Source organism: Mesoplodon bidens, assembly GCF_964165515.1.
Source record: "Mesoplodon bidens genome assembly, chromosome: 2".
Taxonomy (NCBI): Eukaryota; Metazoa; Chordata; class Mammalia; order Artiodactyla; family Ziphiidae; genus Mesoplodon; species Mesoplodon bidens.
In genome coordinates this window covers 88,858,793-88,884,077 of record NC_138177.1, presented here as the reverse complement: position 1 = coordinate 88,884,077, position 25,285 = coordinate 88,858,793, and the positions used below count along the sequence as shown (strand labels likewise).

The 25,285-nt window shown below is 47.9% G+C and overlaps 1 protein-coding gene across 1 annotated transcript; it reads left to right on the top strand.

Moving 5' to 3' along the window:
• Window positions 1-2,878: 2,878 nt before the first annotated feature.
• Window positions 2,879-7,299, top strand: PROK1 (prokineticin 1; the record flags this gene model as incomplete). The annotated part of the gene is given in 5 exon segments (XM_081224172.1): window positions 2,879-2,893; window positions 2,897-2,950; window positions 5,524-5,637; window positions 5,641-5,649; window positions 7,180-7,299. Coding segments are annotated over 5 exon segments (312 nt in total).
• Window positions 7,300-25,285: the final 17,986 nt, after the last annotated feature.

The window sequence follows — 25,285 nt, the reverse complement described above, 5'->3', positions numbered from 1 at the left end:
GGATACTGTTGAAATCCACCTGGCACAGGACAGGAGCGCTCTCAGTTCCGGAGGGAAATTAGACCTGACGGCTGTGAGCTCCTGGCCCTGACTTGTGGAAGGCTCTCTGTGAACGTCTGCTTACATGAGTTATTGGGCCCAAACCTCCAAAGTTCCCTGGAGTCTCCTCTGGGATTTCCACCAAGTCACTGCCTATCCCTCACCTTCCTCTAATTAAACTGGCTTTTCCTCAAGCACCAGTATTCGAGAGAAATAAAGTGCTTTCAATCAATGTTATTGGTCCTGTTTGCAGCGGTATTTCTTGCTACCATTTTCACGCCATTGTGTGGGATAATTAGTTTGGGGGGTTGTGGGGAGCGAGGGAGGGGGTGAGAATGGGAGGTGAGGGCGGAATGGGGGTGTTAGCCTGAGAATCGCTGTCATCTAACATTGTCTCTTGGGATGTGACCTGTGTGAGGTGGGCAGTCTGTGCGGGGCGTCCCGAGCGCGCAGGGCTGCCTCTGTGCCCCCTCCCAGTGCCCGGCACCATGCCGCCTTCTCCCTCGGTAAGTTGCTGGCAGGTGGTGATGTCTTGGTTCTCCTGTCGTGTGCCTGGCTCAGTGCCACGGTGTATGGATGGGCTGTAGACACTTGTCATTTTGATTCTCACCTTGCAGGAAAATTTCATATGAAGGCAGACAGGCCCATCTTTTTACAATAGAAATTGCCAATAGTTGCAAATGCTGCTGTGTGCCAAGCATTGTGCTGAGAACTTCACAAGCATCATCTCACTTAATTCTCCAAAAGCAGCCAGAGAGATCCTTCAAAGTGTAAATCACTTCCTGACCCTCCTCTGCTCCAGACACTCCAAGGGCACCCGTCACACTTGCTGTCAGGCCCCTACCATGTCCTACAAGGCTGGTATGGCATGACTCCTGGCTCCTGCTTCAACAACATCCCCTCCTCTCCCTTCCCCTGTTCACCATGCTCCTTATTGCTCCTGGAACTGGCCAAGAAGGGCCTGCCACAGGGCCTTTGCACCGCTTCTTCCCCTCAGGCTCTGTCCAGCTCACTCCTTCACTTCATCAGGCTTCTCAAGTGTCTTTTTGGAGAGACCCTCACCCCATCTAAAGTACCACCGGTGTCACGCTCTGTCATCTTCCCTGCTTTCCTTTTTTTTTTTAACATCTTTATTGAAGTATAATTGCTTTACAATGTTGTGTTAGTTTCTGCTATATAACAAAGCTGCCTTCCTTTTTAATAGCACTCCACAAGCCTACCCATGTTATTACAAATCTATTTGTTTATTTGTCTATTACCTGTCTCCCCCACATGAGGGCAGGGACCTTGTTTTGTTCACTGCTCTATTTCCAGCACCAAGAATGGTGCCTTCAATATAGTAGTTGTGAAGAAATATATAGTCAACAAATAAATAATGGACGAATACTCACAAAACCCCATGATGTAAGTGGCTACTCTTAACTCCATGCTATAGATGAGAAAACTGAGGCTTAGAGAGATTCTCACTATTCTCAGGGTCATAAAACTAATGACCCTGGGATAAGAAGTCAATGCCCCAGTCTGTCTCTGGGGTCTTATCTGAGCTGCTGTGCTGGGTCCCCTCTCTTTGCACTCATAAATGCCTGTCAGCGTGTCTATGTGGGAGCCCTATTACCCAGAGACACTCCAAGAAAAAAGCATTTGGTGGATGAATCTGTTTAGGAAATAACTACAAGTTGCATTTCTCTGCTTGGTTTTTCAAATGCTTGTTAGTATATGAAAGGCTCTGAAAAATCCTTCAGTAAAAAAGCTAGTTGAACTGTGTAATCAGTGTTTCCCAGAGCTTAAACTGTGGAAATCTTATGTTTATGTATTTCTGTGCATAACACCTATTAGCATATTGGGGGACGTACCTTGGGTGCCAATGGATTTTATCACTGTGGAGAGAAGCGGGGATTGTCTGATAAAGGGTCCTGGGAGCTCTCTGGGTCGGCTGGCATGGGGAGATCTGGGCTAGGTGCTGTCCCACACAGCAGGAGGGGCCGTGCCCAGAGTCACCTTCCCCAGGACTGGCGTCTGCATCCACGGTGTTTGTTCGCCCCTGGATACGGCCACTCTCATGCTCAACACATAAAACAGGAAGGCGCGTGGCTCCTGGTACCTTTCAGCTGCAGCCCAGCCCAAGCACGCTTTTCCACAGGGACCTGTGGCCTGGCTCATCTTCTGCCCTCTGGTTCCTGAGCCTCTTAGAGGGCGATTCCTTGTGAGTTTTTCAGGAACATCAACCCCACAAGCCTGGCCTTGGTTTCTCACTGTCTAATGTCTCCCCACTGGAATTTTAACCTTCTAGGGGACCAGGGACGCTGCCTTTCCACTGTGTCCTCTCAGCCCCCAGCTCGTGCTGAGCAGATAGTTAAGTGCCCAGATTGTTCTTGTTGGTTTGCGTGTGAGGGAACTGATGATCCTGAGCGTCTGTCACATGGTTTGGCGCAGGGAAGGGTAAATGGCGATGCTGTAAATCCCTTGATTTACTGCCAAAGCCCTCCCCACCCCGTCCCAAGCAGAATAGAAGGATGTCCCAGAGTCAGAGAGTACTGTGGGGTGCGATGCATGGAGCCGACTGGATCTCTGCGTCCTGAGAGTCAGAGCCACTGTCACTGCCACCGATGGTTCATTTATTGGTTTTGATGGTGATTTGATGTCCTTAACGATTCAGGTCTCATCTCCATCTCTGAGATCATCTGAATAACAGTGTGATGAGGGAGAGAATAGAGGAGACAGACATCCATGGGCAGCCTGGATCGGACGGTATAAATCTCTGGGGAGAGCCTGGCCTTCCCAGCTGGCGGGCTTGAGGTTGAGCGGAGCCGGCAGTGTTTGCCATCACCCCAAAGTGACCATGAGAGGTACCACGTGAGTCTCAGTCATGCTCCTCCTCGTGACTGTGTCTGACTGTGCCGTGATCACAGGGGTAACTCGTCCAATATTCTCTACTCCCTGGGTTTTGGGAGGACGTCAGGGTCTGCATGGGTTGGAAGCCAGGAACCGAACAGGAGGCAAACCAAGGGCGTGGGGAACCAGCCACCAGACAGCACTTCTGAGAGGCATTTCACAGAATTTTCACGTTAGTTAGACCTCACTCTGCTAAAGGGGCTCTGCTTTTGAGAAACTGTGTGTTAATCAAATTCTGCTCTCAAAGCATTAGGAGAGCATTGCAAATTCTGAAGTTTGGAACTTTGGTCAAAAGAAGATTCCTATTGTGTAATAATGAACTGTTTTAGAAAGTGGATTAGCACCCCCTAATCTATCTTTTGTGTAAACTTTGGTTTTCATATATGGTCTAGACCACATGTCAAGTGTAATTTACGTAGCAAGTTGACTTAAAGGCGGTGACCTTATTTAGCTTCTATTAGGTACGTTTGATCTCTGCTTTCTCTACTCTTAAAGAAAGCCTGTCCTGAAACTCTTTCTTTCCCTTATGGTTTATGTGTTTTCACTCGGTGCCCAGGTCTGATAAGAATAAGGGTGACGCCAACATCTGGCTGAGTGACCCAGAAGCAAGTGTCGGATAACAAGTAGAAATCCGGTCCCACGGTGGGCACACCCAGACGGGCACATCGTAGTATTTGAGACACCCCAACTGTGGTTCTCTCTCAGAAGTTTGGCTTCACCTGGACCTACCCTCACATGGGCACACATTTTGGGACGGTGGTGGGACAATTCTTATCAAAACAGAAAGTAATGTCTTACCTGAGAGTTTTCCAGATAAAAGCCACTAGAAAAAAAAAAAAAGAGGGACATTCACTTTTGTTTCAACTTCCTCTAACTTTTTACACAGAGAATGGAAATGTAGAGAAAGGCCAAACCATTCCTGGAATTGGATTAATTTTAATGTTCACAGAAAGGGAAATTTCTTTCTTCTCCCTTTTAGAGGAAAAAGACTGAGTTTCAAAGAAGAACAAGTATCAAAGGCAAGCCAATGCTTTGTAGACCCAGAGCATAAATACAACTGTCAGGGCAGAATTATACCTAATGAATGTAAACCACCAAAGGCTGTCTTCCTATTCTGTAGCTTGAAGATCAGGAGGGTAAGAGCAGAGGATAGAAGCCGTGGTTACCCCGCCTAGAGGGACGGGCGCAGCGGGTTGACCCTGAGTCTGGCCCGGGATGGGGGAGCGGAGGGGCGTGGGAGGCAGGTCTGAGAGATGAGGAAATATCTTCCTAGTAAAGGCTCCAGTTTGACACTTTGGAAAGCACAGAAGGAGAGGAAGCTGTGGTAAGAGGACACACATGACAGACCCGACCACAGGTAGTTAGAACTGTTCCCTCTGTGCTCTGGGCCTTGCTGCTGCCCTGAGTCTGACCCTCAGGAAGAGGCTGGGTTCTACCATCCCCGCACTCCCCTGCTGCCAGGAGTGTGACCATCCCAAATTCAGGCCTGGGGGTTCCCTCTTCCCAGAGGGTGGCAGTGATGCCCCACCTCTCTGGTGGAAGAGTCAGGTGGGGTCTTCTCGACCCTAACCCTGAGCTTTCAGGGACCGGCTGGTGTGTGAGAAGTGCCCTCACTAGGCTGGAGACTGGAGTGGCGAGGTGACTGCCACCTGCACCTCCTCTGCGTGACGAGCAGCCCCGGCATCCCCCACTTTCCTCCTGGGGCCGAGCACATTGCGGGTCTTACAGTTCCTGCCTTGCCCCCCAGGCAGCCAGAGGGCCCTCCATGGCCTTGTGCTGGGGAATAAGAGCCAACCCAAACCCCGCTCCCAATTTCGGCTCAGAAAAGCCGCAAAGCTTCTCTGGAAGTGGAAAGCCTGGGTGCTTCTCCAGTGTGGCCTCCTGTGAGTCTGGAGCCGTTCAGTTCTGTCTTCCCCAATCCAGGCTTTTGTTTAAAGCGGGCTTGTGTGGCTTTACAGAGGGCACCTTCCAGAAGATCACTTAGCTCCTGCTCTGGGAGCCCAGCCCAGAGGGGTCCATCCCTCTCTGGGGGCCAGGCAGGCCAGCAGAGAAGCCCCAGGGGAAACAGCTGTCAAGGGGTGCTGGACCCTCAGATGAGGCTGGGCTTCTTGTGAGGACTGAGGGGGACACCATGGGCAGGGGAGGCACCAACCCTGAGTGCTGCCGGTGAGGGCTGGAGGGTCCCCATCCACAGAAACTCAGCACTGACACCCTGGGGTGCAGGCCATTGGGGCCCTCCCCCGTCTAAGGATTTGAATTAATTCAATCCCACCAGCATCCACTGAGCATCTCCTGGTGCTAGAAAAGCTCCATCTCCGAAGCTCTAGACCCGTCAGAAGAGGACAGCCTCCCTACCGAGTGACCTCGAAGGAGCTTGGGGGTTCCTCAGATCCAGGTCTGCTGCCCAGCTGAGCCCCGAGCATCCTGCCGAGAGAGGCGCGGGGGCAGCATTGCCCTAGGTGTCCTGGGAGGCCGCGGCCTGGGTGCTGTTCCCAGCACCTCCCTCAAGGGCTTTTGGATGTGCGTTCCCTTCTGGTTTCTCTGGGATGGGCCTAATGGGCACTAACGACCCTTTTGTCTTCCACCCCACAAGCCTGCGAGGGGGACATCCAGTGCGGGGTGGGCACCTGCTGCGCAGTCAGCCTGTGGCTGCGTGGGCTGCGGGTGTGCACCCCGCTGAGGTGGGAAGGAGAGGAGTGCTACCCCTGAGGCCACAGGGTACTGCTCACACCTGCTCAGGGCACAGGGCCACGAGCCAGAGCCGGCACTGGACCACAGTGTTCTGACTCCAGTCGAGGAATATCTCACTGCTTCCTTGATTTGGGGGTGGCCTGGGGTGCAGTGGGGTCCCTATCACACAGCCTGTTAGACCTGGGGGCTGGGACCCCAGCTCCTCATTTGCTGAAGGGTCCTGGGCGTCAGTCACCTCATGCATACAACGAGGGGAGTAGACGGACATGTCTGAAGTTTGCTTATCTGATGAATTCCAGTTCTGAGAGCCTCCTGAATGCCCTTTGCTGCACAGCATCCTTCCCTCAAGATCACGACGCGGGAGGACTGTAAAATGAGCTCCCAGCCAGGGCCTGGTGTGGGGGAGGGGCAGGGTGAGGCGGGCCAGGCCCCTGGTGCACACACTTTAAGGAGGTTCACCCTTCTGTGCCCCAGGTGCCCAGCGCCTGCCTTGCTCCCTCAGGAGCTCCCAACCCAGAGGGTGCAGAAAGGCCACAAGGCCTTTGCTTCTGAACGTCAGGTGGATGCAGCAGCAACTGTGGGCTTGCACACCCTTCCCGGGGCTTCCTGTGCTCCAGACGCCCTTCAAGCCCCTCTGGGGAGCACACCTGCACCCAGGAGCATCCTCCGGCTGTGGTCCTCCCTGGCAGGGCCTGCCTGGGAGTGAGGAGGTGGGGGGAGACAGACGGGACAGAGCACAGTCCTCGTGGCCTTGGGGTGTGTCAGTGGGTTCAGCCGCAGATCTCTATTCCCAAAGCAGGCAGCAGAGGTAATACAAGCTAATGTGGAGTGCTTACTATGTGCCACCCTTCGTATTAAGTGCTCTTTGCAAGTTTAAATCTCTTTAGGTTTATAGTGTAAACCTCTTTACAACCATGTGTGGTAGCCTCTATTATTAATCCATTTTACAAACAATAAATGGAGGCACAGAGAAGCTAAATAACTTGCCAGTTGCCACAGAGCTGGGAGGTGGCAGACCTAGGATTGGAGCCCAGGCTGCCTGACTACCTACACTCTGAACCTCTCCTATTCATCCCCTTTGAGGAAACCTCAGTGGTTTCACCCTCCTCTGGGTGTGAATCACCCGGCAGGGACCACGTCCTGTGTAGCTTCATCCCCGGCACCCAACATGGGGTGGAGAGTATAATGGGTGAGCTATAAGTGATATTCAATTACGGATGTAGGTGTGAGTTTGTGAGTGATCACATGTGCTGGGTCAGCGAGGGGTCCCGGGTGGGCAGTGTGAGGGCTTGTGGGGTTTTAAGGCTGTGGCTGATCACAGTGTGTCACAGCCAGGTTGCCTGTGTTCAAATCCTGGCTCCTCCACAAGTTGGCTGTGTGATTTTGGCACGTTGCTTAGCCACTCTGTGCCTCAGTTTCCTCCTCTGTAAAACTGTTTTTGTTGTGCTGGGGTGGTGGCAGTGAGACACTGGCTAGGGCTGGGCCAGCCAGAGGCTCCTGCCCCGGGGGCCCGTCTCCCTTTGGTGAAGATGCCACCCTCTTCCCTTCTCTCCCCAGGTCCCTTTCTTCAGAAAACGCCAGCACCACACCTGCCCCTGCCTGCCCAGCCTGCTGTGCTCCAGAGGCCTGGGTGACAGGTACTGCTGCTCCACCAACTTGAAGAACATAGACTTTTAGGAGCTTGTCTGGTCTCCGGACACACACCGGGCCTCTTCCTGAGCACAGGCTGGGGTGGTCCCTCTTGAACTTCTATTTCTGCCCTGTGGCCCAATCCTGCAACCCAATGCTGTTGCATCCCCACTCCCCGCCCCGCCTACCTACCCCCCTCACCACCTACCTACCCCCCTCCTCTGTAGCGCACACAGGTACACCCACGAGACACACGCCACAGGGTGACCTGCAGGGTCCAGGCTGGTGGCTGTGGACCTGGGAGTAGCCTATGTGCACTGCCCAGGCTGCCTGAGGGGCTGCAAGTAGCAGGAACATATTCCTTCCTCATGTCTCCGTCTGCCCGCCCTGCCTCTCCCCGTCCTGCACGTGCTCCTCTGCCTGTCGGTGAGCTCGAGGAAGGCATGGGGAGCCAGGAGGTCAGTCGGCCTCCAGACGGCTTCTATGGGGCCAGCCTGTGGCCTGCCCCCCGGGCCAGATCTGCAGGCCTCCATGCCCCTCGTAGTGCAAGTTACCAGTTACCCAGTGATGCCCCCAGTCCCACTGCCTCCCCATGAAACGCAGACGGTGGTGGTTCAGTCTAAACCAGCTGTTGACATTTTAGGTGGCAATGAGAGAGTTACCTTCGACAGCTCCTTCCAAGGGTCAAGAGCAGGTCTGTGACCTTGAGGAGGCCTCTGGCCAGCTTGGGGAGGGGTCAGGAGTGGGGGTGGGGCAGGCAGATCACTGATTTTGGACACAGGAGGCAACTACCATCCAGGACCACAGCCAGGCTGCATGTGCCCCGCATCTAGATAAGTCATCTTCTCTAGAGAGTGAGGTCTGCCTGAAGTTCAAAGCAGTTTGTCTGGGCGTTATATCACTGGCCTCTATCTCATCTGAAACACCAGCCTCACTCAGCGCCTCACATCTGGACCCTGCCCGAGGCTTGCCCAGGTCAGCATGCTGATGCTGGAAGCTGTGCACACTGACCACTAGTTGTGAATAAAAGCATGAAAAAGGGGCGAGTGGCCATGGTGTTCCTGCTGCACTGGTGTGGGGACGTGGGGAGGGGACAGGACTGGGCTGTGTCCAGGTAGGAGAGAGATGCGACTGGAGTTCCTCCACTCAGTTGGGGCAATTTTTTGGAGAAAGTGGATTCAGGGTCTCTTTTAATGAAGGGCTCGAGGCAGCTCAGTGGGCTCTGGGCGGAGAGTGTGTGGTTCAGATGGATTAGATGCAGGAGGGGGCCGTGAGCTGACATCTGGGTGGGAAGACCATTAGTGAGCTCAGGATGGTGGCAGCTCCCTTTTCTGAAATTTAGTCCCTTTTGTTTAGTGTCAAATACTTGATGTCACTCAGTTCACCGTGTGTGGGTGAGAAAGTCCATATCAAGGATGGGCTGGTGAGGCCCTGAGCCTGTGTCTGAACAAGGGGCTGGGAATATCCCTTAAGTGCCAGGCTACTATCCCCATGGCGCTTTCTCACCTCAATCCCTAGTCTAGGAAAATGCAACACATAAGATGAAAACATGAATAAAATATCTAGGAATAAACCTACCTAAGGAGACAAAAGACATGTATGCAGAAAATTATAAGACACTGATGAAAGAAATTAAAGATGATACAAATAGATGGAGAGATGTACCATGTTCTTGGATTGGAAGAATCAACATTGTGAAAATGACCCTACTACCTAAAGCAATCTACAGATTCAATGCAATCCCTACCAAACTACCACTGGCATTTTTCACACAACTAGAACAAAAAATTTCACAATTTGTATGGAAACACAAAAGACCCCAAATATCCAAAGCAATCTTCAGAAAGAAAAACGGAGCTGGAGGAATCAGGCTCCCTGACTTCAGACTATACTAAAAAACTACAGTAATCAAGACAGTATGGTACTGGCACAAAAACAGAAATATAGATCAGTGGAACAGGATAGAAAGCCCAGAGACAAACCCACGAACATATGGTCACCTTATCTTTGATAAAGGAGGCGAGAATATACAGTGGAGAAAAGACGGCCCTTCAATAAGTGGTGCTGGGCCTCCCTGGTGGTGCAGTGGTTGAGAGTCCGCCTGCCGATGCAGGGGATATGGGTTCGTGCCCCGGTCTGGGAGGATCCCATATGCCGCGGAGTGGCTGGGCCCGTGAGCCATGGCTGCTGAGCCTGTGCACCCGGAGCCTGTGCTCCGCAACGGGAGAAGCCACAACAGTGAGAGGCCCGCGTACCGCAAAAAAAAAAAAAAAAAAAAAAAAAAAAAAAAAATTGGTGCTGGGAAAACTGGACAGTTACATGTAAAAGTATAAAATTAGAACATTCCCTAACACCATACACAAAAATAAACTCAAAATGGATTAAAGACGCAAACGTAAGGCCAGACACAATCAAACTCTTAGAGGAAAACATAGGCAGAACACTCTATGACATAAATCACAGCAAGATCCTTTTTGACCAACCTCCTAGAATAAGGGAAATAAAAACAAAAATAAACAAATGGGACCTAATGAAACTTAAAAGCTTTTGCACAGCAAAGGAAACCATAAGCAAGACGAAAAGACAACCCTCAGAATGGGAGAAAATATTTGCAAATGAAGCAACTGACATCTCCAAAATTTACAAGCAGCTCATGCAGCTCAATATCAAAAAAACAAACAACCCAATATAAAAATGGGCAGAAGACCTAAATAAACATTTCTCCAAAGAAGATACACAGACTGCCAACAAACACATGAAAGAATGCTCAACATCACTAATCGTTAGAGAAATGCAAATCAAAACTACAATGAGATATCATCTCACACTGGTCAGAATGGCCATCATCAAAAAATCTACAAACAGTAAATGCTGGAGAGAGTGTGGAGAAAAGGGAACCCTCTTGCACTGTTGGTGGGAATGTAAATTGATATAGCCACTATGGAGAACAGTATGGAGGTTCCTTAAAAAACTAAAAATAGAACTACCATACAACCCAGCAATCCCACTACTGGGCATATACCCTGAGAAAACCATAATTCAAAATGAGACATGTACCAAAATATTCATTGCAGCTCTATTTACAACAGCCAAGACATGGAAGCAACCTAAGTGTCCATCTAGAGATGAATGGATAAAGAAGATGTGGCACATATATACAATGGAATATTACTCAGACATAAAAAGAAATGAAATTGTTATTTGTAGTGAGGTCGATGGACCTAGAGTCTGTCATACAGAGTGAAGTAAGTCAGAAAGAGAAAAACAAATACCGTATACTAGCACATATATATGGAATCTAAGGGGAAAAAATGGTCATGAAGAACCTAGGGGCAAGATGGGAATAAAGACACAGACCTACTAGAGAAGGGACTTGAGGATATGAGGAGGGGGAAGGGTAAGCTGTGACAAAGTGAGAGAGTGGCATGGACATATATACACTACCAAACGTAAAATAGATAGCTAGTGGGAAGCAGCTGCATGGCACAGGGAGATCAGCTCTGTGCTTTGTGACCACCTAGAGGGGTGGGATAGGGAGTGTGGGAAGGAGGGAGACGCAAGAGGGAAGAGATATGGGAACATATGTATATGTATAACTGATTCACTTTGTTATAAAGCAGAAACTAACACACCATTGTAAAGCAATTATACTCCAATAAAGATGTTAAAAAAAAAACATGAAAACACGTTGTATCCTTCTGTTTCTCAGAAGCCTCTGAGAAAACTGGTTTCTGAGGTCCAGGGGCTCCTGGCTTCCCTTACTTGCCCTTGACCCTGTCACAGTTCTGCCCAGGGTGTACTCAGGACAGGCTTTACTGCAGGACCCACCCAGGCTGGGCCTGTGCCCCACACAGGGCGTGTTCTTCAGTTTGGCTCTGTTGACAGATACTGGCTCCTGCTCTGCGGACTTGTCCCCTTCTTCCAGTCTGTGAGTCTCCTTGCACCTGACTTTCAGGCTCAGGTACTGGCTACAGAGTTCCTTTCCACGTCCAGGAATCCAGTTTGCCCATCCTGTCCTTTGGATCTCCAGGAACCGCTGGCTGCTGCCAGGTCATGCTATGTGTGAGGCCTTTCCCAGTCTTGCCACCCTCTGCAAGCAGAGCCAGCTTGGGTGGGGCATCGCTGCAGGCTTCAGTGCAGGGAGCGGAGAGGCGGGGTGGCTGCAGGCACGAGGGGCCCCCCTCTCCATCCCCACAGGGAGCTGGCTGATCTGCAGACACATGGATGGGTCGAAACTTCCCTTTACACTAACAGGACCGATTCTCACTTTCTGTATCAGAATTTCAAGGAATGGACAATTGGTCTCTGCTCCAGTTCCCTGCTTTTTTTTCCTGAAGACTGGAGAGAACACAGGGGAGACTGGGGAGGCTAAGAAAAGTATATTTGTGAGAATTCTTTATATTCAGGGATATATTCTTCATAAACATAGTTTAAAAAAGAATCAAATTATAAGAATAATATATCCATAATAAGAATATATTCCAGACGAATTAAGAGTTAGAATTAGGTGAAGTAAATGGGCAGCCGTTCAAGATGTGGGTCCCTTTAGTGACAGCCTGACCTCCGCTTATTTGCTGCAACCCTTCCTTCCCAACTGGTGGAGTCTGGTGCCATCTATTGGCTAAAGTGGGGATGGCACAGAAGAGCTGAGGTGGGAAAGATGGAAGCATCAGAACGATGAAACCTCTCAAAGCAGATGGGGACCACTCGCCAGACATCCCAAGTGTTAGATTCTATCAGAGGTTTAGAGGGACAATGTTTCCACCTCTGTAAAGAGGGCTTCCACCCTAAGGAGCGCAGGATAAATGCTTAATTGCCCCTTTGGGTCTGGTCCCACCTTACAAACCTCTTTCCTGGAAGCCTGTGTCATCTTCCTGTAAGACATCTCCTCTCACGGCTTCTCCAGGATTAAGAAAGTGGAGGTGGATGGGGGTCAGAGGAAGATGACTGGATGCCCCCCTTGCCTGTCTGTGTGCGCCAGGGCATGGCACAGGAAGAGCTGCCTCTCTCCCCAAATCTTCATTTTCTCTGCTGGTCATGATGGTTAGTGCTTCCACTGCCCCCTAGTATCAAGTCTGAAGCTCAAGAGCAGTCTAGACTTTTCTGTCTCCTGCTATCCCTTCTTCCTGAGCTCCTTGTCAACTGGCCACCAAGTTCTGTTTCTATGACCTCTTAAACGTCTCTCGACCCTGCCCCTTCTCCCTCCAGCCGTGGCTGTGTCTGAGCCCTCATCCTGCCTGGTGTGGTCTGGGGCAACTGCTTCCACCTATTCTCTCTGCCTCAAGTTTCCCCTTAAAATCCACCCCTGTGTGTCCACCAGTCATCCTTCTAGGCAGTGCATTTGCCCGGTTCTTTCCCCATGAAAAATTCCCCCAATGGCTTCTCAGCAACAAGGGAGAAAGCCCAGTCTTGTCAGGGAGCAAAAAGTCCCTTGTGGTCCAGCCCTGTCACCCTCTCCCTGTCTCTCTCACCCTCCCCACCAGGCTTCCCAGCCTCAGGACTGTCTCAGTTTGTGGAGGATGCCACGTGTGTCTTTGCCCAGGCTGCTCCCTCTGTGGGGAATGCTCTGCTTTCCTCTGATGTCTGGGGACTTCCACGTATCCTTCCGGTCAACTCAAATGCATCCCCCATCTCCACCGCATCCATCAACACGAAGGACACACTGCAGACAGCGAGTTGGCACTTGCTCTTAGAAAGCATCCATGTCTAGGTCAGCCTCCACCATGGGAGAAGGAAGGGCAGTGCCTGAGTCCTGTTGGTGTCCTCAGGGTTGAACGGTGGAGGCCCGGGCTGGAGCAGCTGCACAGCCAGAGGACAGAGGCTCCGGACAGCTGATCCTGGGTAGGAATAAGGGTGAAATATGACCCACTCCTTGTTCCAACCCTGGTCGGGGGCCATCCCTAGCCTCAGAAGCTCAAAGCAGTGCGGAGAACAACTTTTAGGTGGGCAAAGACTCGGCTTCCCCCTTGGCCCCCTGAGGCCCCTCTCGACCTCTGCAAGTTGCCACTGAAGACTTCCACTCAAAGATAAAGAAAGAGCCCCATGGGAGCCTGCAGCCAGCCATGAGCCTGAGAGAACAGTGTGTGGGCCTCAGGCCACACGAGGTCCTCCATCCAGAAGATTCTTTCTTGTCTCTGCCCCCTACTTGGAAGGCTCCGCTGCCCATGGATCATAGGGACTTTCATTTCATTTAAATATTAGTGCAACTTGGAGGAAAAACAGAGGTGTGGTTCTTAAAAGGGACCAGAGCCCCCGGAGGGCCTTGCCTCATCCTGGGCAGGAAAAAGCTCCCGACCTAGTGAGGACAGAGGGGCCTCTATTTGGGGGCTGAAGATTAGTGAGGAGGATTAACTGGGCCTAAGCAGAGAGAAACGCTGATGAGTACGAAGTCGTGGGCACAGTTCTGACAAGAGACAAGGCATAGAGGAGACTGTGAGATTCTGTCATGAAACTAAGTCCCGAGGACCAAGTAAACAAATCTGTCAAATGGCAGCTTGACATTTTCTTGTCATTTTGCATTTTGCTCTGTTGGCGAATCTCACGGAATTAGTAGCAAAGTTACCCTGCTACTGGGGTGACACAGTGGTTAACAGCACAAGACTGTGTGACTTTGAAACCTGGTCAGGCTGCTAATTAGATAGGGACTGTGGGCAATTTACTAAGCTTCTCTGCTTCAGTTTCCCTGTCTGTAAAATGCCAATACTAATAATAGTGTAACTGAGCAGCATCCTATGGGGCCTTCCCGGGACAAATCTCCCCATGTCCTCCTCCTGCTTCTTGTTTGTACAAAAACTTTAGCCTCCTAGGCCTTCCCTGAGTTCCAGAGAATAAATATAATCAGAGAAGTGAGAAAATGCAGGAAGGAAAACAGTCAAGCAAGACAAAATAATAATAGTTTAGCCATTAAACAAAGTCAAGGACTGGAGATAATATCCTGAGCCATGTTCTCTGAGCTCTTCTGCAGAGACTGAAACCCCCAGCAGGTGGGAGAAGTTAACTGTGCGCTGCCCACAAGCACGTAGACCCCAGACCTGTTGGAACCGGAAGGCTGATGATGCTGACCCCTGATTACCTCACCACCAACCAATCAGAAGAATGTCCATGAGCTGATCACACACCCCACAACCCCCATCCCTCACCTTGTCTTTAAAAACCTTTCCCTGGGGCTTCCCTGGTGGCGCAGTGGTTGAGAGTCCACCTGCCGATGCAGGGGACATGGTTTCGTGCCCCTGTCCGGGAGGATCCCACATGCCGCGGAGCCGCTGGGCCCGTGAGCCATGGCCGCTGAGCCTGCGCGTCCGGAGCCTGTGCTCCGCAACGGGAGAGGCCACAACAGTGAGAGGCCCGCGTACCGCAAAAAACAAACAAACAAACAAACAAACAAAACCTTTCCCTGAAAGCCACTGGGGAGTTTGCATCGTTTGAGTCTTAACTGCCCGGACTCCCTGCAATAAACACTGCACCACAACCTGGTGAAGTAGACTGGTGTCGGTAGACTGGCTTTACTGAGCACAGGCAAGGACGCCCAAGTTTGGTTACGTAACAATAGTACCTACCTCTTAAGGTTGCTGTGAGGATTAAATGTTAGTGCACTCAAAGTGCTTAGGATAGCCCTGGCCCTTGGAAGCATTGTGGGAATGTTTTATACATTTTTTTGTTTATTTATGAAGACGTCTCAGACAGTCAGTACTGAGATCTCTCTGCCTGACACACTAAGCCAGTGTTACCTGGGGCATCTCCTCAGTGAGGTAAACTCATAAAACTGACAGGAAGAAACAAAAACCTGCTCTTGGGTGCATTTCACTTCCCCAGAATTCGAACACAGTAGGAAGAAATCCTCGTTTGTCCGGATCATGCTCCATTATTATTATGTCATTTAAAAGCACAGGTTTGGGACTTCCCTGGTGGTCCAGTGGGTAAGACCCTGTGCTCCCAGTGCAAGGGGACCAGGTTCGAACCTGGTCGGGGAACTAGATCCCGCACACATGTCGCAACTCAGAGTTTGCATGCAGCAGCTCAGGGTTTGCATGCCGCAACTAAAAATGATTCCGCATGCCACAGCGAAGATCCCACGTGATGCAACTAAGATCTGGTGCAGCCAAAATAAATAAATAAATATAAAAAAATTAAAAAAATAAAAGCACAGGCTTATGTGGGAAAAGCTCAATAACACTCCATTTGGGAACACAGATACACAAATCTTACTGAAGAGCTTCTTAATACCCTACTTATACACATGAGTCACTGTTTCCAAGTCCAATGGAATGTTTGCTCAATATGGGCTATGATCTTAATACTGCATTATTCAATTTTTTTTTCTAGAAAAAGCATAAGGAGAGTGGGCTCTGAATTTTATTCTGGCTCTTCTCAGATTGTGTTCAAATTAAACCTGCCAAAGCATGTGTGTCCCCTGAGATAGGCATCTCGGTGGCTGGTGGCCCCAGTAACTAGGAAATGTCATTCACCCCGTAGACCTGCAGTTTCCAAACCTCAGTGTACACAGAAGCCCAAAGGATGATGTTAAATGCTGGTTCCTGGGTTACCTCCAGAGACCCAGATTCAGTGGAGCCTTTAACAAGCCTCCTCCAGCTGTGACTGATGCAGGTGTTCCCTGCACCTCCACCCCCTGAGAAACGTGGCCCTACCCTGTCTGTCACCCCAAACTTTGGAGGAAATAAACTAAACATATAATGAAAATTCTACTTTTTCCCCCAAGGGACTGAGAGACTACTTTCCATTAGGAAAAGCTCCAGTCAATCTAGAGTGTGGCCTTTATATTGAAACAAGGATGGGCAAGACAGGAGAGAAGGCAGGGAGAAGGGGGTAGAGGCTGGGCCTGGGTCTGTGTCCATCCAGAATTAGATTTCAAAGTGGGTGCGACTGTCCCTGGGAAAACCTTAATCACCCAAGTGGCAAAGGGGGAAGAGGAACACAAAGAGAGGGGGCCCCCCAAGGGGCTATAATTTTCGACCACTTGAAGGCGGACTACTGGGGCCCCACCTGGATGCTAGGAAGACCTGCAGGTGAGGTGGCAGCACTGGTGCCCCAAGGCCCCGGCTAGGAGGCAAACACGTGACCTACGTATGCTCCCAGGCCCCCCGCTGGGGCCCAGCTGCAAGAGACCCGCATCTGAGCTGCCAAACAGATGGGATGTTCGGTGTCAGCTGGGGGTGTTGGGGAATCAGGGCAGCAGAAAATAAGGTCCAGGCCCCTCGGCTTGAGGTTGTCCTGCCCCAGGAGCCTGCTGGGGACGGGAATCTCCACAAGGAGCCCCAGGGGCAGAGGTAGCCCACAGCTCACTCCCAGGTGAGGGGAGGGGAATCACACATCTGAGAGTGCAGTCGGGATGTCTTATCTGGCCTCACCAGCCTCTAAGGAGGGACACTGAGAAGGCGCCCGGGGGAGGCCTCATGGGGAGGGGCAGAGGGAGGATTGTCTCAGAGGGTAGGGGAGGGGGAGACTACGCTCTTGGGAGGATTTGGTCCCAGCAGGGCACTGAGCCCCAGCTGGGCTCCCCGAAGAGCCTCCGGTGGACAAGATGGCCCCAGGGCCCTAACTGGCAACAGGCAGCTATGAGGTCACTTAGTGGTGGTCTGTCAGTAGTCTGCTCTCAGGGTATTTGGTCCTTCCTTTCCTTAGGGCCTGTGGGCACCTCTGATCATGGGAAAGGCCTCCTGTGGCCACCACACCTCCAGACAGCCTGCACCGTCCTAGGAGCCCTAGATCAGGAGAGACCCATGGAGATTGCAGTCTGTTGTCCAGGAAGGCTTTCGCTGGTTGCCCCAGGGATGCCCTGAGCTCCCGGGGAGCTGGGGACAATCAGAAATGGGGCCATAGGCTGCCCCCAGCATCTCCCGCCCTCCTTCCCAGACGCTGCTTTCCCCACCTCCTACCTGCCTTCTCCCCTCCACGGGGTGCTCGGTCCCCCCACCCCCTTCTGTCTGGTTGTCCAGTCCCTCCTGGTGTCATTGGGACCAAAGTTTCAGATTCTCAACTCAGCTCCCTGAGGGGTCAGGGGTTCTCAGAGTCTGTTTGCACCTCTGCTACTTGGGGACAGTGACTTCTGCCACCTCACCGGGTTGTCATGAGGTGGACCCCCCAGCAATGCTGCCCAACCCTCCTTGGTGGTGGACATCACTTGAGGGTGCTCGTTAGGTACCCAGAGTCCTGTGCTCCGTCCCAGAGCTGCTGGATCCAAATTCCTGGAAAGGAGGGCCTGGGAAGCTGGGGTTTTAGCAGCTTGAAAAACAATGGAAAGGGATTAAGCAAGGAGACCCCAGCAACTCCCTCTTCTTGGTCTGATCCTGACTCTGCCCACCACTTGCTACCTGGAGGACCTCAGGGAAGCAGCTAATTTTTAACCTCAGTTTCCTCCTCTGTGAAATGGCTTTCCCACTGGGACTTCCCTCGCAGGGTTTTTGTGGGCCCAGAATGAGATGGTGCAAACCTTGGGCACAGTGAACCTCGTGCACTGACAGTGCTCTGTAGGCCGAAAGAGGGATTTTCCTTCTGTTCATGTAAAGTGGGTTTTGTGCCCCTTCAATAAAGGATGGTGTCTGCACCAATCAGTCACCAAGAGCAAGTATAGAAACTGGACTGTGAATTTAGTCAAGATGGGATGAGACAGCCTATGTCCCCTCCCTCCTCTGACCCATCATGAAATGGGCCAGGTGGGAGGGAGGCTGACCTCCCACAGGGAGGAAGCAGGTCAGAGCTACTCTAGGACCCTCCCTCCCAGTCCACCATTGCCGTCTTTCTTCTTTCTTTCTTTCTTTTATTTTTTAACGTTTTAAACACCACCTCAAATAGACCCACCCAGGACTTTAGTGTCCAGTGTAGTCCCTTCATTGCATAAACCATCACATGGAGTCAGTCTATTCACTTCAAGGTGAAAATTTTAACTCGGGCTATTTATAATTTCCACGCTGGAACGCATGTCAGTTTCAAAGCAGTCACACCAGGTGTCCACTTGGAAGCTGAAAGGGAGACAAGCATTATTATAAATTAATGCTGCCAGTGATTAATACTTGATATTTTTAACACACATTCATCTCAGAGGAAAAGATCCTCTTTACTTAGTGTGGTGGGATGTTGTGCAGTCCTCCCATTGACGAGGGGTTGCCAGAAATCTTTGTGCGTAGCTTCAGGCAAAGATCTGACTGACGAAGAAAGAAAGTGAGCTGTGAGGTCAGACTCTCTGTAGACCTGCCTCTTCAGGCGGATTCTGTCAGGTTTGGGCATCCTGCACTCCCTTCGCTCAGCCCATCCTTTCTCCTCTGTGCCTCCTGCTCCAGTTCTGGGCTGGTCCGGGCTGGAGAAACCACTGGTTGGTTCCATCATGGCCCGGGAGTCAGAGACTTTTCTTGAGTTTGGGCTCTGCCTGTGAGTGAAGTGGCTCATCGTGGAGACCAACACTGGCAGTTGCCTGCAGACCTGTCTTATTTTGTCTGCACAGTGTAAAAAATAAATGGTCACCTGTATTTAAAAGTTTGTATATTTCCCCCCAAAGCTGCATTTCCTGTATCTCTTAGAAAATGGGAAGTCTGTGGCATCCCATTGGGTTCCCACAGTGGCACTAACTAGTGGGAGTGGTAGCCAGCTGTCTGTAGTGGTTTATTTTTTATTTATTTATTTTTTAACATCTTTATTGCAGTATAATTGCTTTACAGTGGTGTGTTAGTTTCTGCTGTATAACAAAGTGAATCAGCTATACATATACATATATCCCCATATCTCCTCCCTCTTGCGTCTCCCTCCCAACCTCCCTATCCCACCCGTCTAGGTGGACACAAAGCACCGAGCTGATCTCCGTGCGCTATGTGGCTGCTTCCCACTAGCTATCTGTTTTACATTTGGTAGTGTATATATGTCCATGCCACTCTCTCACTTCGTCCCAGCTTACCGTTCCCCCTCCCTGTGTCCTCAAGTCCATTCTCTACGTCTACGTTTTTATTCCTGTCCTGCCCCTAGGTTCTTCAGAACCATTTTTTAATAGAAAAAATAGATTCCATATATATGTGTTAGCATACAGTATTTGTTTTAGATTCCATATATATGTGTTAGCATATGGTATTTGTTTTTCTCTTTCTGACTTACTTCACTCTGTATGACAGACTCTAGGTCCATCCACCTCACTACAAATAACTCAATTTCGTTTCTTTTTATGGTTGAGTAATATTCCATTGTATATATGTGCCTCATTTTCTTTATTCATTCATCTGTCGATGGACACTTAGGTTGCTTCCATGTCCTGACTACTGCAAATAAAGCTGCAATGAACATTGTGGTATATGACTCTTTTTGAGTTATGGTTTTCTCAGGGTATATGGTATATGCCCAGTAGAGGGATTGCTGGGTTGTATGGTAGTTCTATTTTTAGTTTTTTAAGGAACCTCCATACTGTTCTCCATAGTGGCTGTATCAATTTACATTCCCACCAACAGTGCAAGAGGGTTCCCTTTTCTCCACACCCTCTCCAGCATTTACTGTTTGTAGATTTTTTGATGATGGCCATTTGACCAGTGTGAGGTGATACCTCATTGTAGTTTTGATTTGCATTTCTCTGATGATTAATGATGTTGAGCATTCTTTCATGTGTTTGTTGGCAACCTGTATATCTTCTTTGGAGAAATGTCTATTTAGGTCTTCTGCCCATTTTTGGATTGGGTTGTTTGTTTTTTTGATATTGAGCTGCATGTGTTGCCTGTATATTTTGGAGATTAATCCTTTGTCAGTTGCTTTGTTTGCAAATATTTTCTCTCATTCTGAGGGTTGTCTTTTCATCTTGTTTATGGTTTCCTTTGCTGTGCAAAAGCTTTTAAGTTTCATTAGGTCCCATTTGTTTATTTTTGTTTTTATTTCCACTTCTCTAGGAGGTGGGTCAAAAAGGATCTTGCTGTGATTTATGTCAAAGATTGTTCTTCCTATGTTTTCCTCTAAGAGTTTTATAATGTCCGGTGTTACATTTAGGTCTCTAATCCAGTTTCAGTTTATTTTTGTGTATGGTGTTAGGGAGTGTTCTAATTTCATTCTTTTACATGTAGCTGCCCAGTTTTCCCAGCACCACTTATTGAAGAGACTGTCTTTTCTCCATTGTATATCCTTGCCTCCTTTGTCATAGATTAGTTGACCATAGGTGCATGGGTTTATCTCTGGGCTTTCTATCTTGTTCCATTGATCTGTATTTCTGTTTTTGTGCCAGTACCACATTGTCTTGATTACTGTAGCTTTGTAGTAAGGTCTGAAGTCAGGGAGTCTGATTCCTCCAGCTCCATTTTTTTCCCTCAAGACTGTTTTGGTTATTCGGGGTCTTTTGTGTCTCCATACAAATTTTAAGTTTTTTTTCTAGTTCTGTAAAAAGTGCCATTGGTAATTTGATAGGGATTGCAGTGAATCTGTAGATTGCTTTGGGTAGTATAGTCATTTTCACAATATTGATTCTTCCAATCCAAGAACGTGGTATATCTCTCCATCTGTTGGTATGATCTTTAATTTCTTTCATCAGTGTCTTATAGTTTTCTGCATATAGGTGTTTGTCTCCCTAGGTAGGTTTATTCCTAGGTATTTTATTCCTTTTGTTGCAGTGGTAAATGGGAGTGTTTCCTTAATTTGTCTTTCAGATTTTTTATCATTAGTATATAGGAATGCAAGAGATTTCTGTGCATTATTTTTGTATCCTGCAACTTTACCAATTCATTGATTCCCTCTACTAGTTTTCTGGTGGCATCTTTAGGATTCTCTATGTACAGTATCATGTCATCTGGAAACAGTGACAGTTTTACTTCTTCTTTTCCAATTTGTATTCCTTTTATTTCTTTTTCTTCTCTGATTGCCGTGTCTAGGACTTCCAAAGCTATGTTGAATAATAGTGGTGAGAGTGGACATCCTTGTCTTGTTCCTGATCTTAGAGGAAATGCTTTCAGTTTTTCACCATTGAGAATGATGTTGCTGTGGGTTTGTCATATGTGGCCTTTATTATGTTGAGGTAGGTTCCCTCTATGCTCACTTCCTGGAGAGTTTTTATCATAAATGGGTGTTGAATGTTGTCAAAAGCTTTTTCTGCATCTGTTGAGATGATCATATGGTTTTTATTCTTCAAGTTGTTAATATTGTGTATCACATGGATTGATTTGCTTATATTGTAGAATCCTTGCATCCCTGGGATAAATCCCACTTGATCATGGTGTATGATCCTTTTAATGTGTTGTTGGATTGTATTTGCTAGTATTTTGTTGAGGATTTTTGCATCTATATTCATCAGTGATATTGGTCTGTAATTTTCTTTTTTTGTAGTATCTTTCTCTGGTTTTGGTATCAGGGTGATGGTGGCCTCATAGAATGAGTTTGGGAGTGTGCCTTCCTCTGAAATTTTTTGGAAGAGTTTGAAAAGGATGGGTGTTAGCTCTTCTCTAAATGTTTGATAGAATTCATCTGTGAAGCCATCTGGTCCTGGACTTTGGTTTGTTGGAAGATTGTAAATCACAGTTTCAATTTCATTACTTGTGATTAGTCTGTTCATATTTTCTATTGCTTCCTGGTTCAGTCTTGGAAGGTTATACCTTTCTAAGAATTTGTCCATTTCTTCCAGGTTGTCCATTTTGTTGGCATAGAGTTGCTTGTAGTAGTCTCTTAGGATGCTTTGTATTTCTGTGGTGTCTGTTGTAATTTCTCATTTTTCATTTTATTGATTTGAGTCCTCTCCCTCTTTTTCTTGATGAGTCTGGCTAATGGTTTGTCAATTTTGTTTATCTTCTCAAAGAACCAGCTTTTGGTTTTATTGATCTTTGCTATTGTTTTCTTTGTTTCTATTTCATTTATTTCTGCTCTGATCTTTATGATTTCTTTCCTTCTGCTAACTTTAGGTTTTGTTTGTTCTTCTTTCTCTAGTTCCTTTAGGTGTAAGGTTAGATTGTTTGAGATTTTTCTTGTTTCTTGAGGTAGGCTTGTATGGCTATAAACTTCCCTCTTAGAACTGCTTTTGCTGCCTCCCATAGGTTTTGGATCATCATGTTTTCATTGTCATTTGTCTCTACGTATTTTTTGATTTCCTCTTTGATTTCCTCAGTGATCTCTTGGTTATTTAGTAGTGTATTGTTTAGCCTCCATGTGTTTGTGTTTTTTACGTTTTTTTCCCTGTAATTCATTTCTAATCTCATAACGTTGTGGTCAGAAAAGATGCTTGATATGATTTCAATTTTCATAAATGTACTGAGGCTTGATTTGTGACCCAAGATGTGATCTATCCTAGAGAATGTTCTGTGCACACTTGAGAAGAAAGTGTAATGTGCTGTTTTTGGATGGAATGTCCTATAAATATCAATTAAGTCTATCTGGTCTATTGTGTCATTTAAAGCTTCTGTTTCCTTATTTATTTTCATTTTGGGTGATCTTTCCATTGGTGTAAGTGATGTGTTAAAGTCCCCACTATTATTTTGTTACTGTTGATTTCCTCTTTTATAGCTGTTAGCAGTTGCCTTATGTATTGAGGTGCTCCTATGTTGAGTGCATATATATTTATATTTGTTATATCTTCTTCTTGGATTGATCCCTTGATCATTATGTAGTGCCCTTCCTTGTCTCTTGTAACATTCTTTATTTTAAAGTCTATTTTATCTGATATGAGTATTGCTACTCCAGCTTTCTTTTGATTTCCATTTGCATGGAATATCTTTTTCCATCCCCTCACTTTCAGTCTGTATGTGTCCCGAGGTCTGAAGTGGGTCTCTTGTAGACAGCATATATATGGGTCTTGTTTTTGTATCCATTCAGCAAGCCCGTGTCTTTTGGTTGGAGCATTTAATCCATTCACCTTTAAGGTAATTATCGATATGTATGTTCCTCTGACCATTTTCTTAATTGTTTTGGGTTTGTTTTTGTAGATCCTTTTCTTCCCTTGTGTTTCCCACTTAGAGAAGTTCCTTTAGCACTTGTTGTAGAGCTGGTTTGGTGGTGCTGAATTCTCTTAGCTTTTGCTTGTCTGTAAAGCTTTTGATTTCTCCATCAAATCTGAATGAGATCCTTGCCAGGTAGAGTAATCTTGGTTGTAGGTTCTTCCCTTTCATCATTTTAATTATATCATGCCACTCCCTTCTGGCTTGTAGAGTTTCTGCTGAGAAATCAGCTGTTAACCTTTTGGGAGTTCCCTTGTATGTTGTCATTTTTCCCTTGCTGCTTTCAATAATTTTTCTTTGTCTTTAGTTTTTGCCAATTTGATTACTATGTGTCTCGGCATGTTTCTCCTTGGGTTTATCCTGTATGGGACTCGCTGCACTTCCTGGACTTGGGTGGCTGATTCCTTTCCCATGTTAGGGAAGTTTTTGACTATAATCTCTTCAAATATTTTCTCTGGTCCTTTCTCTCTTTCTTCTCATTCTGGGACCTCTATAATGCGAATGTTGTTACGTTTAATGTTGTCCCAGAGGGCTTTTAGGCTGTCTTCATTTCTTTTCATTCTTTTTTCTTTATTCTGTTCCGTGGCAGTGAATTCCACCTTTCTGTCTTCCAGGTCACTTATCCGTTCTTCTGTCTCAGTTATTCTGCTATTGATTCCTTCTAGTGTAGTTTTCATTTCAGTTATTGTATTGTTCATCTCTGTTTGTTTTTTCTTTAATTCTTTGTCTTTGTTAAACATTTCTTGCATCTTCTCAATCTTTGCCTCCATTCTTTTTCCGAGGTCCTGGATCATCTTCACTATCATTCTGAGTTCTTTTTCTGGAAGGTTGCCTATCTCCACTTCATTTAGTTGTTTTTCTGGGGTTTTATCTTGTTCCTTCATCTGGTGCATAGCCCTCTGCCTTTTCATCTTGTCTATCTTTCTGTGAATGTGTTTTTTCTTCCACAGGCTGCAGGATTATAGTTCTTTTTGCTTCTGCTGTCTGCCCTCGGGTGGATGAGGCTACCTAAGAGGCTTGTGTAAGTTTCCGGATGGGAGGGACTGGTGGTGGGTAGAGCTGACTGTTGCTCTGGTGGGCAGAGCTCAGTAAAACTTTAATCCGGTTGACTGTTGATGGGTGGGGCTGGGTTCCCTCCCTGTTGGTTGTTTAGCCTGAGGCAATCCAACACTGGAGCCTACCTGGGCTCTTTGGTGGGGCTAATGACAGACTCTGGCAGGGCTCACACGAATGAGTACTTCCCAGAACTTCTGCTGCCAGTGTCCTTGTCCCCATGGTGAGCCACAGCCACCCCCCGCCTCTGCAGGAGACCCTCCAATACTAGCAGGTAGGTCTGGTTCAGTCTCCCTTGGGGTCACTGCTCCTTCCCCTGGGTCCCGATGGGCACACTACTTTGTGTGTGCCCTCCAAGAGTGGAGTCTCTGTTTCCCCCAGTCCTGTCGAAGTCCTGCAATCAAATCCCACTAGCCTTCAAAGTCGGATTCTCTAGGAATTCCTCCTCCCGTTGCCAACCGCCAGGTTGGGAAGCCTGACATGGGGCTCAGAACATTCACTCCAGTGGGTGGACTTCTGTGGTATAAGTGTTGTCCAGTCTGTGAGTCACCCACCCAACAGTTACGGGATTTGATTTTACCGTGATTGCACCCCTCCTACCATCTCATTGTGGCTTCTCCTTTACCTTTGGATGTGGGGTATCTTTTTTGGTGAGTTCCAGTGTCTTCCTGCTGATGATTGTCCAGCAGCTAGTTGTGATTCTGGTGTTCTCACAAAAGGGAGTGAGAGCACGTCCTTCTACTCTGCCATCTTGGTTCCTCTCCTCGTGTGCTTCTTTTTAGTTACAAGTGAACTTTAATTTTTTTAAATTGTGGTAAAATGCACATAACATAAATTTAGCATTTTAACCATTTTTAAGTGTACAGTTCAGTGGCATTAAGTACATTCACATTGTTGTGCAGCCATCAACTATCCATCTCCAGAACTCTTTTAATCTTGCAAAACTGAAAAATTTATACCCATTAAACAATAACTCCCCATTTCCTTCCTCCTCCCATATCCTGGCAACCACCATTCTGCTTACTGTCTTTATGAATCTGACTACTCTAAGTGCCCCATATAAGTGGAATTACACAGTATTTGTCCTTTTG